A 23,251-nucleotide genomic window follows, 5' to 3' on the forward strand; every position below is an offset into this window, starting at 1 on the left:
GCCTGAGGGCTGGGGGCACCTGGGAAATGGTTCCCCACCTTCTGTTATGGGGCCACCTCAGAAGGAGGTCCACAGTGCTCATGGGCGCTCTGCCGGAGCAGATGGTGATCCCTGGCTGCCCGCCCGCCCATCTCCTTCACCCAGCCCACTCCGTGGGAGGCTGGGAGGCACACGTGGACTGCAGAGACAGAAGAAACAGATCCAGGAGACTGCTTGCTTCATGCTCAGTGATGTGGTAGGAGGGCCTAAAAATGGGGCTGGGAAGAGTCTGCAGGGAGCTTGAGATAGAGAGGCCCACAGGACCACACTGGAGTGGCCGCACTGGGCTGTGGTCTCCACAGTTTGCGGGAAGGTGTGGCTTGGGTACCGCTTTTCGAGGCGCTGAGAGCAAAGGCACTGCTTGTTAGATGCCCACAGACTTTCTTATCATCCATCCTGCAGGTGAGACAGGGTGAGCAAAGCAGCGCAGTTCTGTTTGTGGCTTAAGTAACTCGTAGTTTCATATCTTAAATGGCTCAGACCTCTCACTAAAGATATCAAATTCAAAAAGGGTTAGCCTTTATACTTCAGAAATTGTCTCTAGCAGAGACATGTTGCCCCTGTGTGGGTGTCTGTGGAGGTGTTTCCAGGGGCCTGGAAAGCATCTCTGTTCTCCTGGTCTGCTGGGCATCCCAGGATCCCCTGTCCGTATTCATCACATGCCAAGTGGGGTTATATGACCAGCTGGCGCCACCTTGTACTCAGCCAGTCTGTGGTTGTGTCCCCAGCTCCTGTGCAGGAGCCGCATGCCAGATGGTTCCCGCAGGGCACCTGCACAAGTATTCTGAGGGATCCGCTGCTTTTTGAAATGGAATTATATCATTAGTACTTGCCAGGATTAGTACTGACATCAGGTTTATCCATCCTTACATCACCTGCTCTTGTTCAAAGACAGAAGGGGTGATCTCACGAGCCCACCCACGTGCAGCCACCCTGGCTGGGAATCCTTGTTTCCTCAGTCTCTTTCATGAGTGTGCACCTATGTGCCTGTGTGTTTGTGCATGGGTGTGCATATAAGAGGATGTAGACAGGTGTGTGTGGGCCAGTACGTTCATAGTGTGCATGTGCACACAAAGGACTTCTCATGTTTGCATGTCCCTGAATACGTGTACATATGTGCATATGTATGTGAATGCATGGATATGTATACAGAATGTGGAGCTGGCCACAAAAAGAGATTAAAGTGGCCATTTCTGGTGGGTCAGAACGGGAGGCAGGGAGGGGCGATCTGTTGGCCCTGGGCCAGGTCTTGTGAGGTTAGCAGACAGGCCTGAGAGAGCTCACAGAAGCTGTTCCCATAAGCTACTGTCCCCATTCTGGTCCTCTTGGTGTCCTGGGTCATCCCTGCTTCCATCCTGGCTCAAGAGGTTCTGAGGAACCAAGACAAGACTCACCCGTGGGCAGAAAGAAACCCTTGTGCTTCTGAGGGACATCTCTCAACATGTCTACCAGAGCCTGGGGCTGCCTGTGCTTTTCACAAGCCAGGTGTTATCTGTCACCGACCATGCACCCTTCACCACCAGGCAATTTGCTGGCTCAATAGCACTGTTTGTCGTGTTGTATTTCATAGTGTTTCATAGCTATGGCTGTTGGGAAGTGAGTTCTGTACCTTGGCACCACCTGTTGGACAGTCAGCCTCAACTCTAATTGGCTTATGAGTACCTGACAAAAAAGGGCTACAGGGTCCACCTTTGTCCCAGCCTTGGAACAGCCGTGTGTGGCCTTGCTGGCACTCACTCACTGTGCTCTCTGTTGGTTTCCTCTGCAGGTTGGTGGTTGGAGCCAGTTGTATCCTTTGCCAAAGTTCAGATGGCCGTCTTTAAGAATGATGCTTGGCCCCTTGACCAGTCTGGCTGCCAGAAGATACTTTGTTTCCTTGGGTGGAAACTCAACTGGGTCTGTTACGGAGGGGTCTGGCCCAGAGAACTGTTTGAGGCTGACCTTTGAAGGCTATGCTTCCTGAGCCTCACGCTTAGCCAGCTGGGGCAGCTGGAGAGGCCTGCAGTCAGTCAGGATGGCTATGATGAGCATCTCCCTTGAGAACAGCCCCGACCTGACCTCATTCTTGTGGGAGAAGCAGTCAGATCAGGAAGGGTCAAGAGGGGAGCCCTAAGGGGCCTGGGGTCAGGACAGGATGTGGGAGGGAAGATGAAAGCCCCAACTAGAGTCCCAGGCTGAGCGTAGGAGCACAGGCCACAGGCAGTTCTCAGTTTTCTGTGGCTCTCTATCCACAAGGCCCTGGGGTTTGGCCAGAAGCTCTCCACACTCTCTCCTGGAGGCTGTGACGAAACACCAGACCCAGATGGAAGCCCCAGGAAGACATAAGCCTATCTGGCCTGTGGGTGCTGTTGAGAGAGCTTGAAGCTGGGTCTGGCAGCTTTATGTACTTGAGACCTGGGATTAGGGAATCTCTGAAGCTTTCAGCAGCAGTCTCCCCTGGAGCTGAGCAGGCACAGGTGACCCTGGGCTGTTAGAGCAGGGTCCAGGGTCTTAGCCCCTCTGCTTCCTGACTCACAATCAGTTAGTGTTCCTTAGCCTGCTGCTGAAGACGTGGCCCTAGAGTGTGCTGGCTTCCTCACTGGGATTGGACTGGATACCACTGTCATGATGCGCAGCATCCCTCTCCGAGGCTTTGACCAGGTAGTGCCCAGGAGCCCCTGCTCCCACCGGAGCTCTGCTCCTCCCATGAGGCCACACTCTTTTTTGGCTACCTTACCCTGCCCCAAGCAGGTATCTTGGGGGAGAGGCCTGAATCTTTAGAAACAGTCCCTCAAAAGCCAGGTTCCTGGCAGCAGCCTGTACTCTTGTCATTTGACAGGCTGAGGCAGGAGGAACATGTGAATCTAAGAGTGGAGGCCTGCCTATGCAGCATTTTAAGCCCAGTCCCCCAAAATAAGTCCCCCATTAAAATCTAAGTTTAAAGTTATCAATGAGTTGTCAAATATTCTATGTCCTCTACCAAAGAGAGTTCAGTCCACAGTCATGTTAAACTCTGATTACAGAAGCCTAGCAAAGTCAGCTGAAGGGATGAACTGGGCCCATGGTTTCATGACCCCTGACCTCATCACCCCACCCCACAAATGTCATTCCATCCCCTGCAGCTGTGTGTGTGAGGCTTCATACCACAGCCAAGGGTGTACATAGCAAGCCCCCTCTACAGGGCCACAACATCTGGAGAGCCTATGAGTTTCCTGCTGCTAGGAGATGTGTTGGCGGCAGACAGGCTGCAGATGTAGGAGGAAGAGGTGAAGGGCCTGCAGGAAGGAGGGCTGGAGTCTCAGGCCAGGTGGTAGTAGAGCTGCTGGGCACTGAACAGCTCGTAGTTCCCCTTAGAGACCTGCATATCCAAGTCTACCAGGTGTCCGCTGGCATGCAGAGCGCTAAGCAGCTAATGAGCCAGTTCCTTTGTTTTCCGCAAATTGAGATATGGGCCCTGCTGTAAGGGGCTCCTCCTCCATGTGGTCCAGGATAAAGCACCTCACCTGGGCAGAAGTTGCAGGATCTAAATGGTCATCGTTCGTGCTCTTCAAGCAGCTGTGTCTAGTTTCTGCTGTTGGCCTGGGTTGACTGCAGAGCACCACGGATCTGGCCTGGGCTGCAGCTAGTCTGGGGAAAAATGGGCCCCTGGGCAAGGAGATGGTTACGATACCTCGCCACCCTCAGCCTGGGCCTGCACTGTTGTCCCTGCATTGCTTGGGAGTCGGAGTCTTCTGTCAGCTCCTTCAGCTTCCTGATGGCACAGAGGGGATGTTGGGGGCACGCAGTAGGGACTAAGTAGGGAGTGGAAGGCCGGCTAGATGAGTTGGGGCATGATCCCGTGGGATCTGAATCCTGTGATGTAGAGAGGAGGTTGAAGAACAAATACATCCTGACCAGTGCTCTCAGGATCTGAGAGTTGGGAGCCAGGAGGTAGCTGAGCACACTTTCTAACTTGGCCTTCAGCATCACAGAGGAAGGGACCTAGAGGTGGGGGTGGTGGGTGCCCCACCCTCTTCTCTGGGTGCAACCTTTTTGGGGCTCTACCAAGGCACTGAGAGCAAGGTAGAGGGCTAGGGCCTCTCTCAATGCCTGCTGAGTCCTCATGGTGTCTTTTTGTGCCTTGCAGCAAATGTCATCTTTGGTCACAGAGCACATGGAGTCTCATGGCACCCGATTCCTGAAAGGCTGTGTCCCCTCCCTCATCAAAAAACTCCCAACTAACCAACTGCAGGTCACCTGGGAGGACTGTGCTTCTGGCAAGGAGGGCACAGGCACCTTTGACACTGTCCTGTGGGCCGTAGGTAAGAATGTGGCGAACCACACATACACTGTCTCTAGCTCAAGGAAACCATATTCCCTTGGAGGAGGGGTCTTCACCTTCCTTCTCTTCACCTCCTGTGCCCCTCATTCTGCTGGCTCCCAAGCAGGTTAGCCACTGCCTGGTATACCTTGCAGGTCACTGTGAAAGCCTATGGGCACAGTGCCCACACCTGCTGTCCCAAACACAGTGTTCCTCTATTTCTTTTTTCATTGAGATGTGATATTCTGAAAATGCAAACCAAAGAAGAGATTTGGTGGTGTCATCATTCAGGCAAGGTGTGTGAGGCCTTCACCTACCCTTCATAGATTGTTTATAAGGCCTCAGTGTAAATCCTAGAGATTTCCTGTAGGGATTAAACGTTAATAGATTTCTCTTTAATTAATTAGATGTTTGCTTTATATTGTTGTAAATTCAAGCTAGTTTTCTGTTTGTTTGCTTTGAGGTAGTGTCTCACATAGCCCAAGATAACTTCACAGTCCACATGCAGCCACGGATGAGCTTGAACTCCTGACCTTCCTGCCTCTGCCTGGGATTATAGGCATGCCCCATCACATCTGATTTAAACCAGTTACTTTTTTCATAAAAATATAGAGAGCTGTGGAGACTATTAGTCAGTAAAGTGCTTGCTGCTTAAGCAGGAGCTTGCTCCCTAGCACCCAGGTTAAAAGCTGGGTTGGTGGAACCTACTTGCAATTCCAGAGCTGGAGAGGCAAAAGCAGGTAGATCCCTGGAGCTTACTAGCTAGGCAGCTTAGCCTATTCAGAGCCTCAATAAAACAAGGAGGGCAGCCCCTGAGGAATGAGGCCTGAGAGAGAGGCCAGAGAGGCAGAGGCAGAAGCGGGCAGATCTCTGTGAGTTTGAGGCCAGCCTGGTACAGAGCGAGTTCTACGACAGTCATGGCTACAGAGAGAAACCCCATTTTGAAACACCAAAAACAAAAACCAAACCAAAACAAAACAAAAAAACAGAAATGAGACCAGTGGCTTCTACCACGAAACAGGCCTGAGGTTGACATATGGCCATCACACATATTCATGAAAATTCGTTTAAAATTTGTTTTCATACATATAACATAAAATGTTCTCTTTAAATTATTTGGTGTGCAGCTCAGTGGCATTGAGGGCATTCACACCACTGCAGCCATCTGTTTGCAGAGCATCACCCTACTCTGAAGCCACTTACTCACTACACACTAGCTTCCTTCTGCTGCAGCATCCACCACTCCACTTTTATCTTAATTTGATGACTCCAGGAACTCATAAATGGACTCATACAGCATTTATCTTTTTGTTCCTGGCCGGAGTCACTTATCATAATGTCCTCAAGGTTTATCCATGTGCTAGCATGTGTCATCATTTCCTTCCTCTTCAAGGCTGAACAGTTTTGTTTATCCACCCATGTGTTGACGGACTGTTTTCACCTTTTGGTTATTGTCAGTATTATTGCGATGAGCACAAATGTCCACAGTCTAGCTGTGTTATACAGGCCAGAGGATATGGTTCCTTAACAGAGGCTGGCCTAGCGTGTTCTGGCCCAGGTTCCACCGAAGCCATGGGGTCCCCATGGAGCACCATGATCCTTATTGGTGAAGGTAACATATACATACCATATCCCCGAGAACATCCCTGCGTGCCTCACTATGAGCACCTTCTAGTTCTTTTTTAGGACCTTCTCGCTAGTTTTCTAGCTTCCTTATAAACCTTCACATTGACACAGAGAATGCCTAGAACAATAGAAACTGATCTTACAGCTGTGTCCCAGAATATCTGGGTCTGGGGTCTGCTTGGTTGGAGCCAGAACTCAGAACCAGATTACTCTCTGATGCCTCTTTTGGCTCCATCTCAATGAGGCAGGTGGTTTCCAAGTGTGCAGAGGGGTTGTTCAGGGCACAATAGTCCCCAGAAGGGGCTTCCTGTGGAAAAGGGCTGTATCACAGAGCAATATGCTTCTAGACAAACTTTTCCTGTGTTGTTCAAATGCCTAGAAATCAGAAATGAGGCTGGGTGGTGGTGGCACACACCTTTAATTCCAGCACTAGAGAGGCAGAGGCAGAAGCAGGCAGATCTCTGTGAGTTTGAGGCCAGCCTGGTACAGAGCGAGTTCTACGACAGTCATGGCTACAGAGAGAAACCCCGTCTTGAAAAACCAAAAACAAAAACCAAACCAAAACAAAAAAACAGAAATGAGACCAGTGGCTCATACCAAGACACAGGAGACAGGTGTTAGTGTGGGTCTGAGTACCCCAGCACAAATCCAGCATCTCCCTAGCCAAAGCTGACAGGTCACCAAAGAGGATGCTCCTGCCCACATTGTAAAGATTTATTTTTAAGTAAGTTTATTATGAACAGTACTAAAGATTAGGGGACATCTTAGGCCCTGAAGTGTCTGGTTTACCTTAAATTTTTGTTTTTTGAGACAGGGTTTCTCTGTGTAGCTTTGGCTGTCCTGGAATTTGCTCTGTAGACCAGGATGGCCTTGAACTCAACTCACAGAGATCTGCTTGCCTCCCGAGTACTGGGATTAAAGGCATGTGTCACCACTGCCTGGCTGTCTTAAACTTTTTCAAGTGGTGAGGATTCAACTTTTTTTCTTTCCCAACCCCAATTCTCTGTACCTCACAGAGGGCACACAGAACCCTGTCTTGTCTTTGTTGTTTTTGCTTGTTTGATTTGGTTTTTGAGACAGGGCTGATTTGAACTTACAATATAGCCCAAGCTAACCTCAAGCTTGCAGTCTTCCTGCTTCAGTCTCCTAAGACCATCTCCACCCCTGTCTTGTCATTGGACCCTGTGGCCAGGTGCTGCTGGACAGCTGTGGCTTGTGGGGTAGGGTCTGTGCCTTTGCAGAGCCTGGGTCTTCTGGCATCCAGGGGGGTTCCCATCAGGCAGAACTTCTGTCCCTCCCCTGCTGGGAGTCTGTTCTACTTTTTGTATTTTCAAAAAGAGTATTCCCCAGACAGGCTACAGGAGTGATTGATGCTGGGGGTGGAAGCTTTTCGAAGTCCTTGGCCTCTGACCCTGCTTCCCCAGGGCTGTGGCAGTGGCGGCAGCGGTTTCTGGCACGCCTTCTGGGTGGTGGGGCTGGCGCTCGGGCATGTGCTGACTTCACCACCCCCATCTGAGCCAGGTTTTGTAAACATTCAGGAGCCACTTCCCATTTGAAGAACTGGGAATGTTTTCTGCTGCTTCCACTGATAAGCCTTTAACAAAGCATTATTTCTGCTTGCTATAAGATGATGCACTCTGGGAGGTTCAAATAAAATGGGGTGGGGGGAAGCCATCGTTGGTACCTCAGACATCTCTATGGCTTGTGCTTTCCATTCAAGCAAGCAGCTGGTACTGTGCCCCAACAAGCTGGACTTTGAGGGACATTTATAAAAAGGATGGATGCCCTTCCAGCCTCCCATGGCATCATGGACAGAAGATGACCCAGCACCTCACACTTGATCAGGCTAGTGTTCTGTAGTTGGTAAGAATGTGAGGCTGCAGCCCTGGCAAAGTGGTGCTGCACTCTGGAAGCGGAGAAGGACAGACAGCCTTTTCCTCTACACAGCCTTGATCTCCAGCGGTGGATTAAACACATTAGCAGTTAAAGCAGTTAATTGCTGTGCAGGGGCCCCTCATTGTTTGTCTCTGAATCACCCGCCCACACCAGGTGTCTCAGATAATAGACTGGGAACCTCAGCGAGGAGGATTTCCTGTCTGCAGATGTGCCGATTACAGCGCTGAGTGAAGACAGTCAGCCTGCACAGTCCAGGCAGGCGGGATCTGCTTTGCCTAGCCAGGAGTTAACCAGTTGTGGCCTGAACTGGTGCTGTCTGGGGAGCTGGCCCAGGACAGCCGCCAGCAGATGCCTTCTCTGAGGCCTGGCTGTACTTCAGTGGAGCTGAGATTTGGTTTTAAGAAAGGCATGTGGAGCTCTGGGGAACAGCCTTGGCAAATGAGCTGAGACTGACCTGTGCCTCTAGGCTGCCAGAGGACATCCAGTATTCTGTCTCTGGAGAGATGACAAGGTTGTGGCACATCGATTTCTGGGTCACAGGATTCCTTCCCTGTGTGTGGAACAGGGGCCTTGCTGCGCCTACATGGTCCCTATTATCTTTTCTTCTTCCTTTCTTTTTTTTTTTTTTGTTTTTTTTGTTTTTTGAGACAGGGTTTCTCTGTGTAGCCCTGGCTGTCCTGGAGTCACTTTGTAGACCAGGCTGGCGTCAAACTCACAAAGATCTCTATGAATGCCTCTGGGCCTGGCAGGTCCCTATTATCTTAACAGTTGGGGACAGCAATGTGCCTGTCTGAGTGGTAGTGGCACTGGGGGAGGAGCTTGCCTGTTCTCACCGCAGGTCACTAAGCCATTTCTTCCTCTTCGGGCTTTGTTTTAGACAACCTAGTATTTTGTCTTCGTTGTCATCATCATCTGTGTGACTGAATTCATGTCTGAGCCTCAGAAATAGTATGAGGGCAGCCAGTCAGGCCTGGCTATTAGGCATTGGAGCTGGACTTTCTAGCTTCCATCTGACCCCAAGTGGGGTTTATCCACACTGCTTATGCACCTGGCCCATAACCAGGGAGGCAGGGTCCCAGGGAAGTGGGGATACCCAGTGCTTGGAGGCCTTACATCATCAGCCCAGGGTGGGCTGTATAGTCGGCTCTCCTTCCCCACCTAGGACAACCTATTTGTATATATGCAGATGGCGTGCCCATACTAAAGACACAGATGTGTAAGCCCTCCCCAGCACTGAGTGTCAGGCAGCCGGAAAGGGGATAGGACAATAAACAGAACCCACTCCACCAGGCTGGACATTGATCACCAGGAATGATCCGAGCTCAGGAAAAGGACAGGGGTAGTGTGAGGCTACCTGGAGGTTTTGAGGGGCAGTTTGGTCCCAGAACTGGCTGCTAAGCTAAGACTGAAGAGAAGCTGAGCATGGACACAGCCCCACCTGGAATCTCCCCACTGTAGGTCTTGAAGGTGCTAGAATGTTCCTGGGGATCTCACAGCTGTAGGTGGGCCTACACTGTACTGGGTCAGGGCCATAATAGAAAAGGAGAAATATGAGGAGAGGAAAAGGAGGAGGCTGGGGTTCAGGGGTAGACAGATTTAATAGGCTGGAGGTCCTGGGTTCAATACCCAGTATTAGGTAAGTGATTAAACAAATGAAGGAGCTGACATATGGTTCTTACCTGTAAATCCTGCTTTTGGAGGCAGAAGGATTGCCATGAGTCCAAGGGGAACATGGGCTAGTTAGGGAGTTTGGGACCAGCCTGAGCTACAAAGTAAGACCCTACCCCGCTTATCACCCCTCCCCCCAAAAAAGTAAAAGAAAAGGCTTGGGATGTGACTTAGTGGTTACTAAGCCTATCAAGCATAAAGCCCTGGGTTCTGTCCTCAGCTTCATAGAAACTGGCGTAAACAGGTGCATACCTGTAATTCCAGCCTGGGAAGGCAGGTCCGAAGATCAGTTCAAGATCATCCTCAGCTACATACGAAGGTGGAGACTAGCATGGCTTACATGAGACCCTGCCTACAAAAAGAACCTATGAACACAGATAAGAAGGGAGGAGCACTTTTAAAATAAACAGCCTCAATGGAGCAGGCAAGCAATAGGCCAGGCTCAGCACATTGGAATAGCACTGGGGCCCTCATGGGGCTCTCCACACAGGCCTTTATGGACGTCAGACTGTCTCCAGGCCACAGTGTGCACTCTGTATCTAGCTCTGTGCCACCTGCTGTGGCCATATCAGTGTGGATCACAGCCCCTCACTCACCCTCCCTATCCTGCCAGCACTTAAATCTCACCTCATTTCACGGATTGCCCTTCCCTGGTGGGAACATGTGCTATAGGCAGCCATGAAATTGGAGGGCATGCTCGTTTAAGTAGCGTGGGTCAGAGCGGCGCAGGCTGCTGCCTGTGGCCCTCCACCTGCACAGCCTCGTGTCCATCAGAGGAGGTGGGAATGGCTGACGGCTGCCTTATTGGGCATTTTGGCCTGCAGCCCTCTCTAGCCACTTCTTGAGGTAGGATCAGCTATTCAGGAGGGCTGGCAGCAGGCTTCAGGAGGGGTGTGTGTATGTTGGGGGAGTGCTGTGGAAGAGAGCACAGGCTCAGCGCAGTACTCCAGGAGAAGACACTGTGGGCCTAGGTCTTTACTCAGAGAAAGGGGAAGCTGCATTTGAACCTGTATTGGAATGCCCTCATAGAAGAAATTGCAGAGCATCATGTATTGGTTACATATGAAGCTCTTATAAGGCAAGAAAGACAACAAACAGGCAAAGGCAGGGCTTGGCAGTTTGGAAAAGAAATGCCATTGATAAATAGGCAGAAAATAGTTTTATTAGTCATCAGAAAAGTACAAATTAAAACAGCAAGAGAGGTGCTATGCCAAGGCCAGAGTGTTAAAAAATCAAAACCAACCAACCAAACAAACAAACAAAAAACATTTGCTGCGAGCTGGGAAGCCCCTGTCCTCCAGTCAAGCTTCTCTTCCTCTTAGTATCAGCCCTGAGAGAATAGACATGTGTCATTAGTGCCCCAGGTCTCCCTCCTGCTAGAGCCTGGGCAAGAGAGTGCCAAGAGCCACCAGACATCTCCTTGTTCAGGAGCGCGTTGCCACCACACACGTGTGCTGGAGCTGAGGCTGTGGAACGAAACCACGGAAACTAGCTCAGCTAGCTGGCTGGAGAGGTGCCGAGCACAGGCAACCGACTGACAACTGCCACAAGCATAGCTCTCGTGTGCTGGGACACTGCTCAGTGTGCCGGCTTGCACCTTGCATCTCACTTTGTGAATGTGTCACTGGGTCTAGAGCGCCTAGAGCCACCTGCTTAGGGGGATGGCTGCTTGGTTGCCACCTGGCACCTCTTTTCTCTTTTCCTTGGATTCCAGACCTGAGCTGAAGATGTGCCTAGTTCTCCAGTGGACACAGTGCCAGCAGGTAGATTGGACCCAGCTCTGATCACCAGGGAGGGAGCAGAGCTCGAGGGAGCTGTGAGGCTCTGTGTGAGGTTTAGGGACACCCTGCTCCCTGTGGTCAGCACCCTGGCTTCAGTCTCAGTTTCAGGGAATGGGCCCACAGGATACCTGGGGAGAGATGGCCTCTCTGACCTTGGGGGCCACACCATGTGGATAACAGCTTTCTAGGTCCAGTGTAGCCATGGCTACCTGTGTTGGCCCTTCCCTCCTACCATCCATTCCAGAAGCAGTAACAAATCACTTGGCACACATCACACATTAGCCACGTTCTTTGCCACTCTGTGTTCCTCCTCTACTCAGCCAGCCAGGCATTTGTTCCTCACGCTACAGACTTGGCTCACGTGCCCGTGTACTTCCCGAATGTATACACACATGTCCTAAGAAATCTTGGCTTTGCAGCAGACCATGAAGGGCACTTAATTCCTCCCCTGCCTTCTCTCCTGGGCCAGCCTTCCCTGGAAGATTATCCCAGTGCTAAAAACATTTCACAGTGACACAGTGTGACACAGTGGCTCCAGGGCTGTTGTAATGATGTGGCAGTGTGTATGGAAATAAACCCGCTGTGCTACAGTTGCCTGTAGCATTCAGTACAGTAAGTGCTGTATGGGGTTGTAGCCTAGGAACAAAAGGCTACATATGTGTACCACACAATACCTGTGTGGTAGGTGAGAGCATCTAGGTTTATGAAAGAATACTTGGTCTTCATATAATGACAAGATACTCAGTGACACATTTATCAGAATGTATCTCTATCATGAAGCATCTTTTATTGTACTTTTATTTCCATAAGGACCTTGATATGGGACTTCCTTGTTACCATAGTTACCATGAGGAGCATAAAGATGCTCCTGGCCTCCCAGGACCAGATGGGCCTACGTGTAGGAGAGTTCAGGAACACGGTGTGGCCAGCATCAAACGCAGCCTATCAGTTATTCCCTCGGCCCCTCCAGCTCTAGCACAGTTACCAGGAGGCAGTGAGTGCTGCAAGCTGGACTCAGCAGCTAGAGAAGGGACTCAAGGATTGAACCTTGGGCGCCTGACCCTTAGAGCCTTTGCCTCCTCTTCTGTGCTCAAGCCCTACCCATAGGGCCCAGCTCCTACCTCTGATGTGGCCTCCCACTGCCTGAGTCTAGGCTGATCCCCATGGTGCCTGCATGCCCACACCCGGTTCCTGTGGCTGAGTAGTGCCAAGAGACTGGAGCCAGGCCCAAGCCAACTGTAGCAGCCAGGCTTAGCTGAGTCTCTGTGTTTTGACTTCCCCATCCAGCATAACAGCTGGAGACTTAAAGCTTCATCTGCCAGATGTTTACATGGGCGCCACCCACTTCCTGGACATTGCACACTGAAGTCTGGCTTGTCCCAGATACCAAGAACTGTGGGAACTTTGATGCCAAGTCACCTCTGTCAGTGGGGAATTGTCTTGAGCTCCTGAAAGGAATAAACAGTCTGACCTGCTCAGGGACCACAGTTATCTGAATTCAAGGCAAAGGGACCTCCCCTGACAGCTGAGCCATGAAGCTCACATGCTACCCCTCCCTGAAGGCCCAGACCTGTGTGGAGCAAGAGGGGACAGACATACTGACACCAAGAGAGAGGAGCCTGTTTCTTCCCCATCCTGGGCTGAGGATGAGCTGAAGCTGAGGGCGAGGATGGTGCGACTCACGCACTGTCTGAAGGGCCATCTGCTTTCAGCTGTGAGCAATGTGCTGGACAGCTACAGGGGTGTGCAGAAGAGGGCAAGCTGAGGCCTGCGCTCTGCAAACCTGGCTGCCAGCCTCCTTATTCAGCACCAGTACTGGCTCCTGGTGAGGTGGCTCCAGGCCTGTTCTGAGGGTCTGGGCAGGGCATGAATTTGCTTGCTCTCACTGTTGGCTCCAGTCAGTGTGCTCCTTGCACAGCACATGTTCAGGCTATCCTGGCAGATTCTGGTGATGCAGGACTTGCTCTGTCCTTGCAAATAGTCTGTTGGTGGGAGGTGACACTTGGAGGCTGTCTGCAGGAGCATACAGGGTGGACAGGGAAGAGCAAGTACTTCACAGGAGTCAGGGGCATTTGGGGAAGTAGACAAGTGCCCGCCCAGTAAAGAACCATGTGAGGAAGTGCCAGCCAGTTAGCTCACATGGGGCCCACATGGACCAAGACATAACACACTTTACACAGGTAGGACAGCCACCTCCCTGGGGTCACCCCAAACAGTGGTATCTTCCCTTTGAGACACGCCATATTTCTGCACTGCAAAACCCGTGGGATGCTTTGATCAGGCTCTGCTGCTTTCTTGCAGCTTGGTAGAGCCTGGCTCCCTGGATGGCTGGAAGGCCGTAGAGAGCTCAGGCTGAAATCAGAGCCACTGAAATCAGGACTCTTTGTGCTCCAGGGCCATTTTTGTGGTCAAGAACTACATATTTTAGAAAAGTGAAGAAATCATGACTTTCCTGTAAAAATTTGACATTAGAGGATGTTAACAGCCCTCTTTGGTACATAGATGTCTTTGTGACGTTGTAAAGATGAGAGCCATACCATGAGAACACGGGCATTCCCGGTCTCTGCAGAACTGTTGGCCTGTGAATCTGAGGGTTTTCACAGCTCAGGACTCACTGCGGGTAGATATGTTTTTAGTGGCCTTGTGGTGTGAAGCCAGTGTTCTGCCACAGTTTGTGTATTGCTGTTTTTGAGACAGGGTCTCATGTTGTCTAGGATGGCCCCAAACAAGGATGACCTTGACCTTCTGGTCCTTCTGCTTCCACCACTGCCATCCCAGTGCTCGGACTGAACCTAGGACTTCATGTGTGCTGGATAGCCATACTATCAACTGAGCAAAATAGCCAACCCAAAATCTTTTGTTGTACCGTGCTGCTGCATTGTACTGAGCACACGCACACTTATTTTCTTGTTCCCCAAGTGACAGCGTGGCAGCTCCTTACCTAGCACCAATTTGAAGCAGGTCTGGGTGTCATCTAGAGATGGGCCCGGTGCACAGAGGGAGTTCTGTATGACACAGCATCTGAATGGGGATTCCTATTGGGAAGGGGGCCCTGGCACTATCCCCTGTGGATACCGGGAGAACTACAGCGATCTGTCATCTGCTCTCTCACAGCCTGTTGGTTCATTTGTTTGAAATTGTTTGTAGTTTTTAGAATTTTTCCATGTTAATGTCTCTTTTGAATATATAAACTATGTATAAGCATTAAAAAAAAAAACCCAAGTGTCAAAGGATGTGTTTAGACAAGTATTTTCACCTCTGTTTCATACTATCTTCCTCTTTTTCTTTTGTTTGCTTTTTTTCTCCTTTGAGACAGAGTCTTGCATAGTAGTGTTGGTTGAAACCCACTCTGTCCTTGAACTTTCAGTGACCCTCTTGTGTCATCTGCCTGAGTACTGTGGTGGCAGGCATGTGTCACCATGGGTGACCTCTCCCCTTTCTCTAGGGCGCTGCTTTTAATCTTTCCATTGACTTCATTGGCAAACACGTTTATGTATGTGTGCAGGTACACTTGTATATGGGTGCACCCTGTCTTCATACGGGGAACATACTCTGCACTGGAGACGTACATGCCCTGCTCCATCCTTAAGGACCCCTTCTGTTAGTATCAACGTCAGGGATGCTTGTGTTGAAATTCAAGTTCATACATAGCAGTCAGGGCTTGTGGCAAGGGCAACAATGTAGTGGTTGGTCTTCTTGTGAACCTTATGCCTCATCTTGTCTGGGGCCCACATTGGTCCCTTTTATAAATGGAAACACTGAGATACAGAAAAAAGACAGGTCCCTCTGCACAGAAAAACTGACCCAGGCAGCTATCTTTGGAAGAAGCTGTATGGGCAGCTCTGAAGAATCAAAGCTTGAAAGGGCCATAGGGTGCTCTCCCAAGGGCCAGGGGGTGCTATTACACCTAAGAAGCTTTTGAGGGGAGTGAGAAAGTTAAGGTGGTCAGGACCTGGCGCTGAGGGGGTCAGAAGCTGTGGCCGGGGAAGGGACTAGCAGCTAGGCTAGCCCCTGAGTCTTCAGTGCTTCACCCACACTGGTGGCCTTTGCTCTTCACCCATGAGGGGCTCTGTCTTTTGGGTCACCTCTGGATCCTAAATTGTCTCACTCTCCAATATGGAAGCAAGCCTTCCTCTGCATTGTTAAACATAAAATACTATGCAGCTTTATCTCATTAAATCCAGAGGAGTGAGGGCAAGGGGCGAAGCTCAGTGGTAGAGAGCTTGCCTAAGGTGTGAGGCCCTGGGTCCCATCCAGCACTGCAGAACAGACAAAACAAGACCAGCGAGCAAAGGTATGAAAGGTTAGGTGTCGCTATGGAAAGATGAGCCTGTGAAAACAGACAAAGGGCAAACAGAAGAGGACAGGTGGCCAAGGTTGCTTGGGGCCTGTTGGTGGCCACTCTAGGCCCTGCCACCTAGGCCTCTGTGACCCTGCATGCAGCCTTCATATTGAAGAGTTTAAGTTAGCCTGGGTATAGTTAGCCTGGGTACAACTCCATTTTAAAATAAAGAGCCCTCTTGGCTGGGAGCTGAACTCAGGTACCAGGAAATATCACAGAATGTATACTTGGCAGAAAACAAAGTTAACTCTCCTAATAACAGCTTTCAGGAAATATCACAGAATAAATGCTTCATAGAAAATAGAGACAATCTCCCTGGCAATAATCAATGAGAATCAGTTGAGAATCGGGTGGAAAAATTCTTCCCAATGTTTCAGATATAGTTTAAAAGAATAGCCATTGTGATCATATGTCTTAGGCAATGTGCCTCAGAGAAGGTCACCTCACCCCTCTAACTTTTACCTAATCCTGTAATGTCAAGGCATGTGCCCTCCTGTTTGCTGACGTGGAAACATGTGCCCCCCTGCTTGCTGTCATAGAAACCCCCTGATCACAGACTTTCCCTTTAAAAACCCTGCTCTCTCAGAGCTCAGGGTCTTCTCTACTGCTGCGACAGTGAGACTTGGGTCCTGAGTTCGATTGCTCTTGTAATAAAGCTCTCTTGCTATTGTATCGAGTCATCTCCTGGTGGTCTCTGAGGTCCCATGATCCTGGCATTACAAAATAAAGATATGTACAGGCCCTACCTGGTCCTGAGCATGGGCTGGAGACACAGCTCTGAGGTCTAACTCTACCTCAGTCTGTCCAGTAAGCCATCAGATGTCCATTAGAAGAGGCCTAGAAAGGAGCTGTGGTTCTAATGTTGTGGAGTCAAGCAAGTTAGGCTTGGTATGAGGGCCAACACAGCAAAGACAGATAGACAAATGCCTATAGCACCGTTCTACCTCCAAGGGAGGTCTGGCCTCTCCTCTCTCAGAAACCACTAATATTGGTTCTGGGTGGTACATGGAAGGTTCTAGAGTCTGGCCCCACAAACTGATGTCAGGCTACAATTGTGTCAGCAGGCACCTGATTCCTACCCATTTTCAGAAAGCATAACCTGACAGGGACACCACCCTCAGTGGATGGTACCTACAAGGTTAGTAGTTGTCATGGTTACCACAAGGAGCATTGATAGACATTCCATCTTTGAGCCAGAGGGTGTTGCATTTCTCTTGGTGACTGAGCTGTCATCACCCTGCCCCTCTGCAATCAGCCTTGTTAGTTTCTTTTTTTTTTAATTTTATTTTTTTCTTATCAGTTACATTTTATTAACTCTGTATCCCAGCCGTGTCCGATCCCTCATTCCCTCCCAGGCCCTCCCTCCCTCCCTCATCTCCACCGTGCCCCTTTCCAAGTCCACTGATGGGGGGGACCTCCTCCCCATTCATCTGATCCTGTTTTATCAGGTATCTTCAGGACTAGCTGCAAAGCCCTCCTCTGTGGCCTAACAGGACTGCTCCTCCCTTTGGGGGTAGGGAGGCCAAAGAGCCAGTCATTGAGTTCCTGTTAGAAATAGTCCTTGTTCCCCTCACTTTGGGAAACCAATTGGTTACTGAGCTACCACAGGCTACATCTGAGAGGAGGTTCTAGGTTATATCCATACATGGTCCTTGGTTGAATGTCAGTCTCAGAAAAGACCCTGTGCCCAGATATATTTGGTCCTTGTGGAGCTCCTATCCTTTCCGTATCAGACTAACTCCCCTTCTTTCTTATGATTCCCTGTACTCTGCCAAAGGTTTGGTCGCCTTGTCAGTTTCTAAGTGGCTATTCTGAGAAATTCTTTGGTTTGTTGGTTTGTTTTTGTCTCTTGGGAATAGTTTTGTTATGTTGTCTTGGCCAGTTCTGTACTGCCTCTGTCTCCTAAGTGCTGGGATTAAAGGCGTGTGCCGCCACCACCCGGTGTTAGATGATTTATTGATAGATTGATGTATTTATTGTATAGGGACTCAAACCAGAACCTTGTTTATACTTGGTCTGATGCTGATCTATAGCCTCACCCTTGTTTGGGAAACATGGTTTCTCTGTGTAGCCTTGGTTGTCCCAGAGCTTGCTACTTAGCCCTGGCTGTCCTGGAGCTCACTATGTAGACCAGCCATCCTGGAGCTCTCTGTGTAGACAATGCCAGCCTCAAGCTCAGAGATTCATCTGCGTCTGCCTCCCTAGTGCTGGGATCAAAGGCCTTTGTCACCATCCCCAGCCAGCCCTGTTTTTTTAGGTAGAGTGTCTATGTAGCCCAGGCTGGCCTTGAACTTGTTATCCTCCTGCCTCAGCCTTCCAAGAGCTAGGATTCCTTGTGCCTTCTACTACATCTGGTTGAAATATTTTAAATAGAAGGAACCCATGTCAAAACTGCTAACCTAAATCTTTCAACTTTCTCTATCTTTCCTCAAGGGAGAGTTCCAGAAACCAGAAATCTAAATCTAGAAAAGGCTGGTGTGAATACCAACCCTGAGAGTCAGAAGATTATTGTGGATGCCCAGGAGGCCACCTCTGTCCCCCACATCTATGCCATTGGAGATGTTGCTGAGGTATGCTCCACATCTGTCTGGCCAACCTGAGCCACTGGAAACTCCTAGTTCTGTGCTCTCACTTACCTGTTTCAGCTGGGCCTAGAGATGAGCGTGATGTAGGAAAGACACGTGTCTCTTTCTCTAAACCCAGAGCACCAATCACAGGATCCTGGTCAGGTGCATCCTGGGAAGGATTGAGCACCGGCCTCTGCTCCTTCTAATGCTTTGCCTCTCTGGGAGGCTCAGGATGAGGCAGTTTAAAACAGGGTGCTGGAGAGATGGCTGAGCGGTTTAGAGCACTGGCTGCTCTTCCAGGGCACCTGGATCCCCAGCACCCACACGGTGGCTTATAACCATCTGTAACTTCAGCTCCAGGGTATCTGACACCCTTTTCTGGCCTCCTTGGGTACCAAGCACACATCTGGAGTACACAGACATACATTCAGGCAAAACACCATACACAAAATAATTCTTAAAACTTGGAAAAAAAAGAAAAAAAAATCCTAGCTCTACGCAGAGTTACCTGTTCCTGCTCTTCCGTGGAGATCATGGCCCACAGCACCTCCGTGGTGAAGGCCTGGCTTGAGAAACATCCAGCCACCATTCCTCTCCTCCACAATCAGTCCTGTCCATGTTTCCTCAGCCTCAGAAGTAGCGCACACTGAACTATCCTGATGCCTCACAGGGAAGTTGCTGAGGAGGCCTTCGCTTAGACATGCTGATAGATGCTCCCAGAGTCCCCAGGTCCTCTTGTCTCTATGCTGAGACCTTCTCTATCTTCCACGAGTATGTTTCTGTCCTGGAGCTGCTATAACAAGTGGTTTGTAAATGGTTTGTGCCACCACAAATTCAGGAGCATAGAGCACTCACTCTTGGAGGCCTGAAGCCAAATCTGAGTACGGGCAGGGCTGTACTCCTCGGTACCTTCTAGGAGGTTACTTCCTGCCTCCTCCAGGCTGGGCCTGAGTGTTCCTTGGATCCCAGCTCTGTGCTATCATCACTGACAGTCTCCTCCAGGTGCTTTATGCCCTACTTTGTCCCTTACAGATTGTCCTTGGTCAGACTTAAGGCCTGTGTAAATCCAATGTTATACATAACCCCATGTCCAAATAAACCCAAGTTCCGAGTTCTAAGCAGGTTTTTTGTTTTGTTTTGTTTTGTTTTTGGTGGGGGGATACTGTTCAGCTCACCCCAGTGTGTTCCTGCCACGAGTGTTGTACATCACCAGTCACCAGGGGCATTAGGGACCCTTCAGGGTCATACCCTGTGGAGGAGACAAGCTGGTGAACTACTTCAGGTGTTCAGGTCATTGCCATTGCTGTAGAGAGATTGTGGGGTGGGTGACTGAAGGTTCTGGTTGGGAGCATAGCACCTAGGCAAGGGCACCTGGCACCCATGCCTTCCGGAGTGTGAAGATGGCTGCCCCACCTCAGCTCCCTTTGGAGAGAGGAACATGGAATCAGCTGGAGCCAGGGTTTGAGCCTAGTAGGTCCCCAGTAGAACTCCTCCTGGGGTCTTTGATGCACCGGAGGGGTCCCCTACCATAGTGACCATGCTCAGATATGAGGCAGGTAGCCACTGTACAAGGGCCCATCAGGCCCTGTGACTGAAGTTCAGGAACACACGACTCCCTAAGAGGTGCCAGATTCCCACAGGTGCCAGATTCCCACAGTCACAAAGCCACACAGAGGGCAGTTCCAAGGAGGACTGCAGGAAGAACTCCATGGGGCTTGCTGTCCAGCCCTACACCTTCTTGGTCATTTCACCCTCTAAACTTTTTTTTTCAACATATGGGTGTCATGTCTGTGTACCACGTGTGCCTGGTGCACAGGGAACCCAAAAGAGGGCATCAGATCCCCTGGAAACGAAGTTACAAACAGTTCTTAGCTGTCATGTGGATGCTGGAACCCAGGTCTCTGGAAGAGCAACCAGTGCTCTGAGCCATCTCTCTCACCCCTCATGGCACTATCTAATTGTGGTCCAGGCCATGGACCTGGCCGGTGCAGTTGCTCTGCTCATGGTTGATTTGGAGGCTCTGACTGTAGGTCAACTCAATCTTGTGAGCACTACATCTGTGTCCCTCAGAAGAGCATCAAGTGTGTCTCTGTGCACCCTAGGGTCCAGTGTTGTGTTACCACCAGCATGAAAGCCTTCTTTATTTTACAAAGTCAGTACACAGTTTAAAAGATGATTGCAAGCAATGCAGTAAATACTCCTGCAGTCAGGTCAGGCCAGTGCCTACAGAGAGCCCCAGGGTGAAGTACTGATGTTGTTTAATGGGGAACAGTGTGCTGTGTGGGGATGTTTCCTGGGTTACTCAGGCCCAATGGAATGCCCAGGCGGGAAGCCGAGTTTATCTCTGTAGATCTCTACTCATTTCTGGAATGCCAAATAGCATCTTCATTTCCTGCTGCAGAGGTGATGGGGGCCTGGGCTGCTGCAAGCAGGAACACCCCAGGCAAGATGCACCCTGAGACAGAAGGGTCTCCTGTGGAGTGACACTGACGTACATGTCAGGAGCACGTGACATGCTTGGGGCCATATGAACCAGACCCTGAGTCACTGGGAACATGGGTGGGATTTCTTTTGAGCTCTGTCATGGGATCAGCACTCTGAGATCATCAGTGTGACGGGTCCAGAGAGAAGCCTGTGTAAGTGAGGGTGGTGGGGCTATACCCAGCCGCTCATTTCCTGTTTGGAGAAAACGATGGTAACTTGGCCATGTCCCTGAAGTGGGATGGAGAGAAGACAGTGGCACCAAGCAAATCCATAGGGATCCTGGGATTGTCACAATGGGAAATGCAGCCTTGCATGCTGCATGCCTGGAGGTCTTCACAGCTTCACTGTGTTGTTGCGAATCTTCAGCAGGGAGCCACCCACCAGGAAGGTGACGGGTGGAGGTGAGGCGTCTGCACAGGCTCCTGAGTACAGCGCTGTTGTGTTCTTCCCTCAGGGACGGCCTGAGCTGACACCCACAGCTATCAAGGCAGGAAAACTTCTGGCTCAGCGGCTCTTCGGGAAATCCTCAGCCTTAATGGATTACAGCAACGTGAGCTCCTTTAAGGGACCCAAATCCAGCCTAGGAGAGGCTTGGCTTGTTCTCCTGGGTGAAGGGGCATTTGCAGCTATGTGCCTGTATGTGTATGGTGTATATACGCACACATACACATCCATGCATGTACACGGATGTATGTGCATGGGTGTATGTGCACATACATATGAGTATGTGAGTTCATGCTTGTACGTGAGCAGGCGAGTACAGTCCTTGGGGCCATGAGCCAGATCCTTAGTCACTGGGAACTATGAACAGGATCTTTTGAGCTCTGTCATAAGACCAGCACATCAGTGTGATTGGTTCACACTGATGAACCCACTTTTACAGAGAAAAGCCTGTGCCAGTGTGGGTAGTGGGGCTATGCCTGGCAGATGTATGTATTGTGGCTCCTGGTCCAGCCCAGGAACAGTAAGTGACCATCTGCTCTGCTGGGTGCTGTGCTGTGTGGCTGGGTCTGGCCTTGGATTACTGCTCAGTTGTCACTCAGGAGATGCAATTTCCTGAGAAATTGCAAAAGGGTCGAGCAAAAGGCATATCTGATTCCAGACCTGCTTTCCAGGTTCCCACAACTGTCTTTACACCACTGGAGTATGGCTGCGTGGGGTTGTCTGAGGAGGCGGCTGTGGCTCTCCATGGCCAGGAGCACATAGAGGTAGGAAACTGCCAACAAGAGGACCTGGATAGCCACTCTCCAAAGTGCTCCTCCATGGATTGGAGGTCTGGTCAACAGGGGCTACTTCTTAGGGGCTGCTTTTGGCAGGGCATAGTGTGGGGCCTTCACAGGAGTATTGAAGAGCAGCAACAGAAACAAGGGGAGTCAGAAGCCTCTGGCAGCTTCAGTGTGTGGCCAAGCTTCATTTCTCTGGTCCCATTCATGTCCACCTGCTGCCCTGGCAGGGCCCCTGACTGCTGCCTTCCTCTGAGGTCTTATGATCTGGCAGCCTCCAACCACCCACAACTGTGTATCCTCTAGAAGCACTGCTGAGGTCCCTCACATTACCGCCAGAGCCTCGGGCATCTGGTGCCCATTCTGCTTCAGCATGCAGAGAGCTTATAACAGAAGGTCTCGGGGTCTGCTGCTGCTCTGTAGGGCTCTTCGTAATTCTTATGGTAGGAGTCTCCCTTAACCTGAGTGGCTACTCCACCCTCTTGCCTCGGCTGGCCCACTCCTAGCTACCGGAATCTCCACCTTCCTGCGACTATCCTGGGATTGCCAATGAGCAAGACACCCACACCCCCAGCTTAAATTCTGTCCTCTTCCCAAGCTCTTCCAGGGCTTGCAGGCCGATTTGGGCAGTCTGCAGCGGAAGGCTGACTATGCCCTGGGGTACCTTTGGAAGTGGCTGAGGTGCCTGGGAACCTTGAAAGCTGCCAGACAGTGGAAGCCAGAGGATTTTACTGTGGGACTTCCTGTAGCTGCAGCTTGCAGGCCATGAGGCCCAGGTCACTAGGCTGTAGAGTCTGCCTGCTCCATGTACCCGGGCCCCTCCATCACGGAGAGGCCTGACAGGTCTGCCTTCCCAGCACTTTATTTGCTATTTTTGTTAGATTCATCATAAGTACACTGGGACATGTGTTCATAGCATTTTATAATGTTTTATGTTTCATGATGTCGAATGGCCAAACATTCTTGTTTGTTTTTTCTTCAGTTCTGTCTTGCTTAGAACAATATTCTCTGAAGCCCTATTAATTAATAATGGCTGTGTAGCACATGTGGGGCCCTGCTCATTTTTTATATGACTTCAGCCCTGAACGTACTGTCAAGCCCTTCATGGGTGCTGAAAGGCCTTGTCCCAGCGCTCCGGGGAGGCTGGGGCCTGCCCTGCCCCTCCACAACCCTGCCCCAGCCCCTCCTCTTAGCCGAGGTTCAGACCAAGCTAGCAACAGGGCGTCTTGGGGAGGCCAGGCAGCCATCTGAGAGCCATTCCTGTTCGTGTGGGTGGAGTGGGCACCCCCACACCGGCACCCTGCCTGAGGCCTCCCTGTCCAGTCTGCACTAATCGTCGGGAGGCC

The 23,251-nt window shown here is 50.6% G+C and overlaps 1 protein-coding gene across 7 annotated transcripts in view; it reads left to right on the top strand.

The window, feature by feature from the left end:
* The window catches only part of Txnrd2 (thioredoxin reductase 2), a 46,700-nt gene that overhangs the window by 19,083 nt on the left and 4,366 nt on the right, over window positions 1–23,251 (top strand). For all 7 annotated transcript variants that reach the window (XM_021645214.2, XM_021645215.2, XM_060370033.1 and 4 more), the window contains 6 exons: window positions 1,808–1,827; window positions 2,588–2,679; window positions 4,145–4,319; window positions 18,065–18,201; window positions 21,137–21,232; window positions 21,798–21,890. In XM_021645214.2, the coding sequence (XP_021500889.1) occupies window positions 1,808–1,827; window positions 2,588–2,679; window positions 4,145–4,319; window positions 18,065–18,201; window positions 21,137–21,232; window positions 21,798–21,890 (613 nt within the window). The remainder of the gene's footprint in view (window positions 1–1,807; window positions 1,828–2,587; window positions 2,680–4,144; window positions 4,320–18,064; window positions 18,202–21,136; window positions 21,233–21,797; window positions 21,891–23,251) is intronic.

The sequence above is a fragment of the Meriones unguiculatus genome, chromosome 17 (genome assembly GCF_030254825.1).
Source record: "Meriones unguiculatus strain TT.TT164.6M chromosome 17, Bangor_MerUng_6.1, whole genome shotgun sequence".
NCBI classification, from domain to species: domain Eukaryota; kingdom Metazoa; phylum Chordata; class Mammalia; order Rodentia; family Muridae; genus Meriones; species Meriones unguiculatus.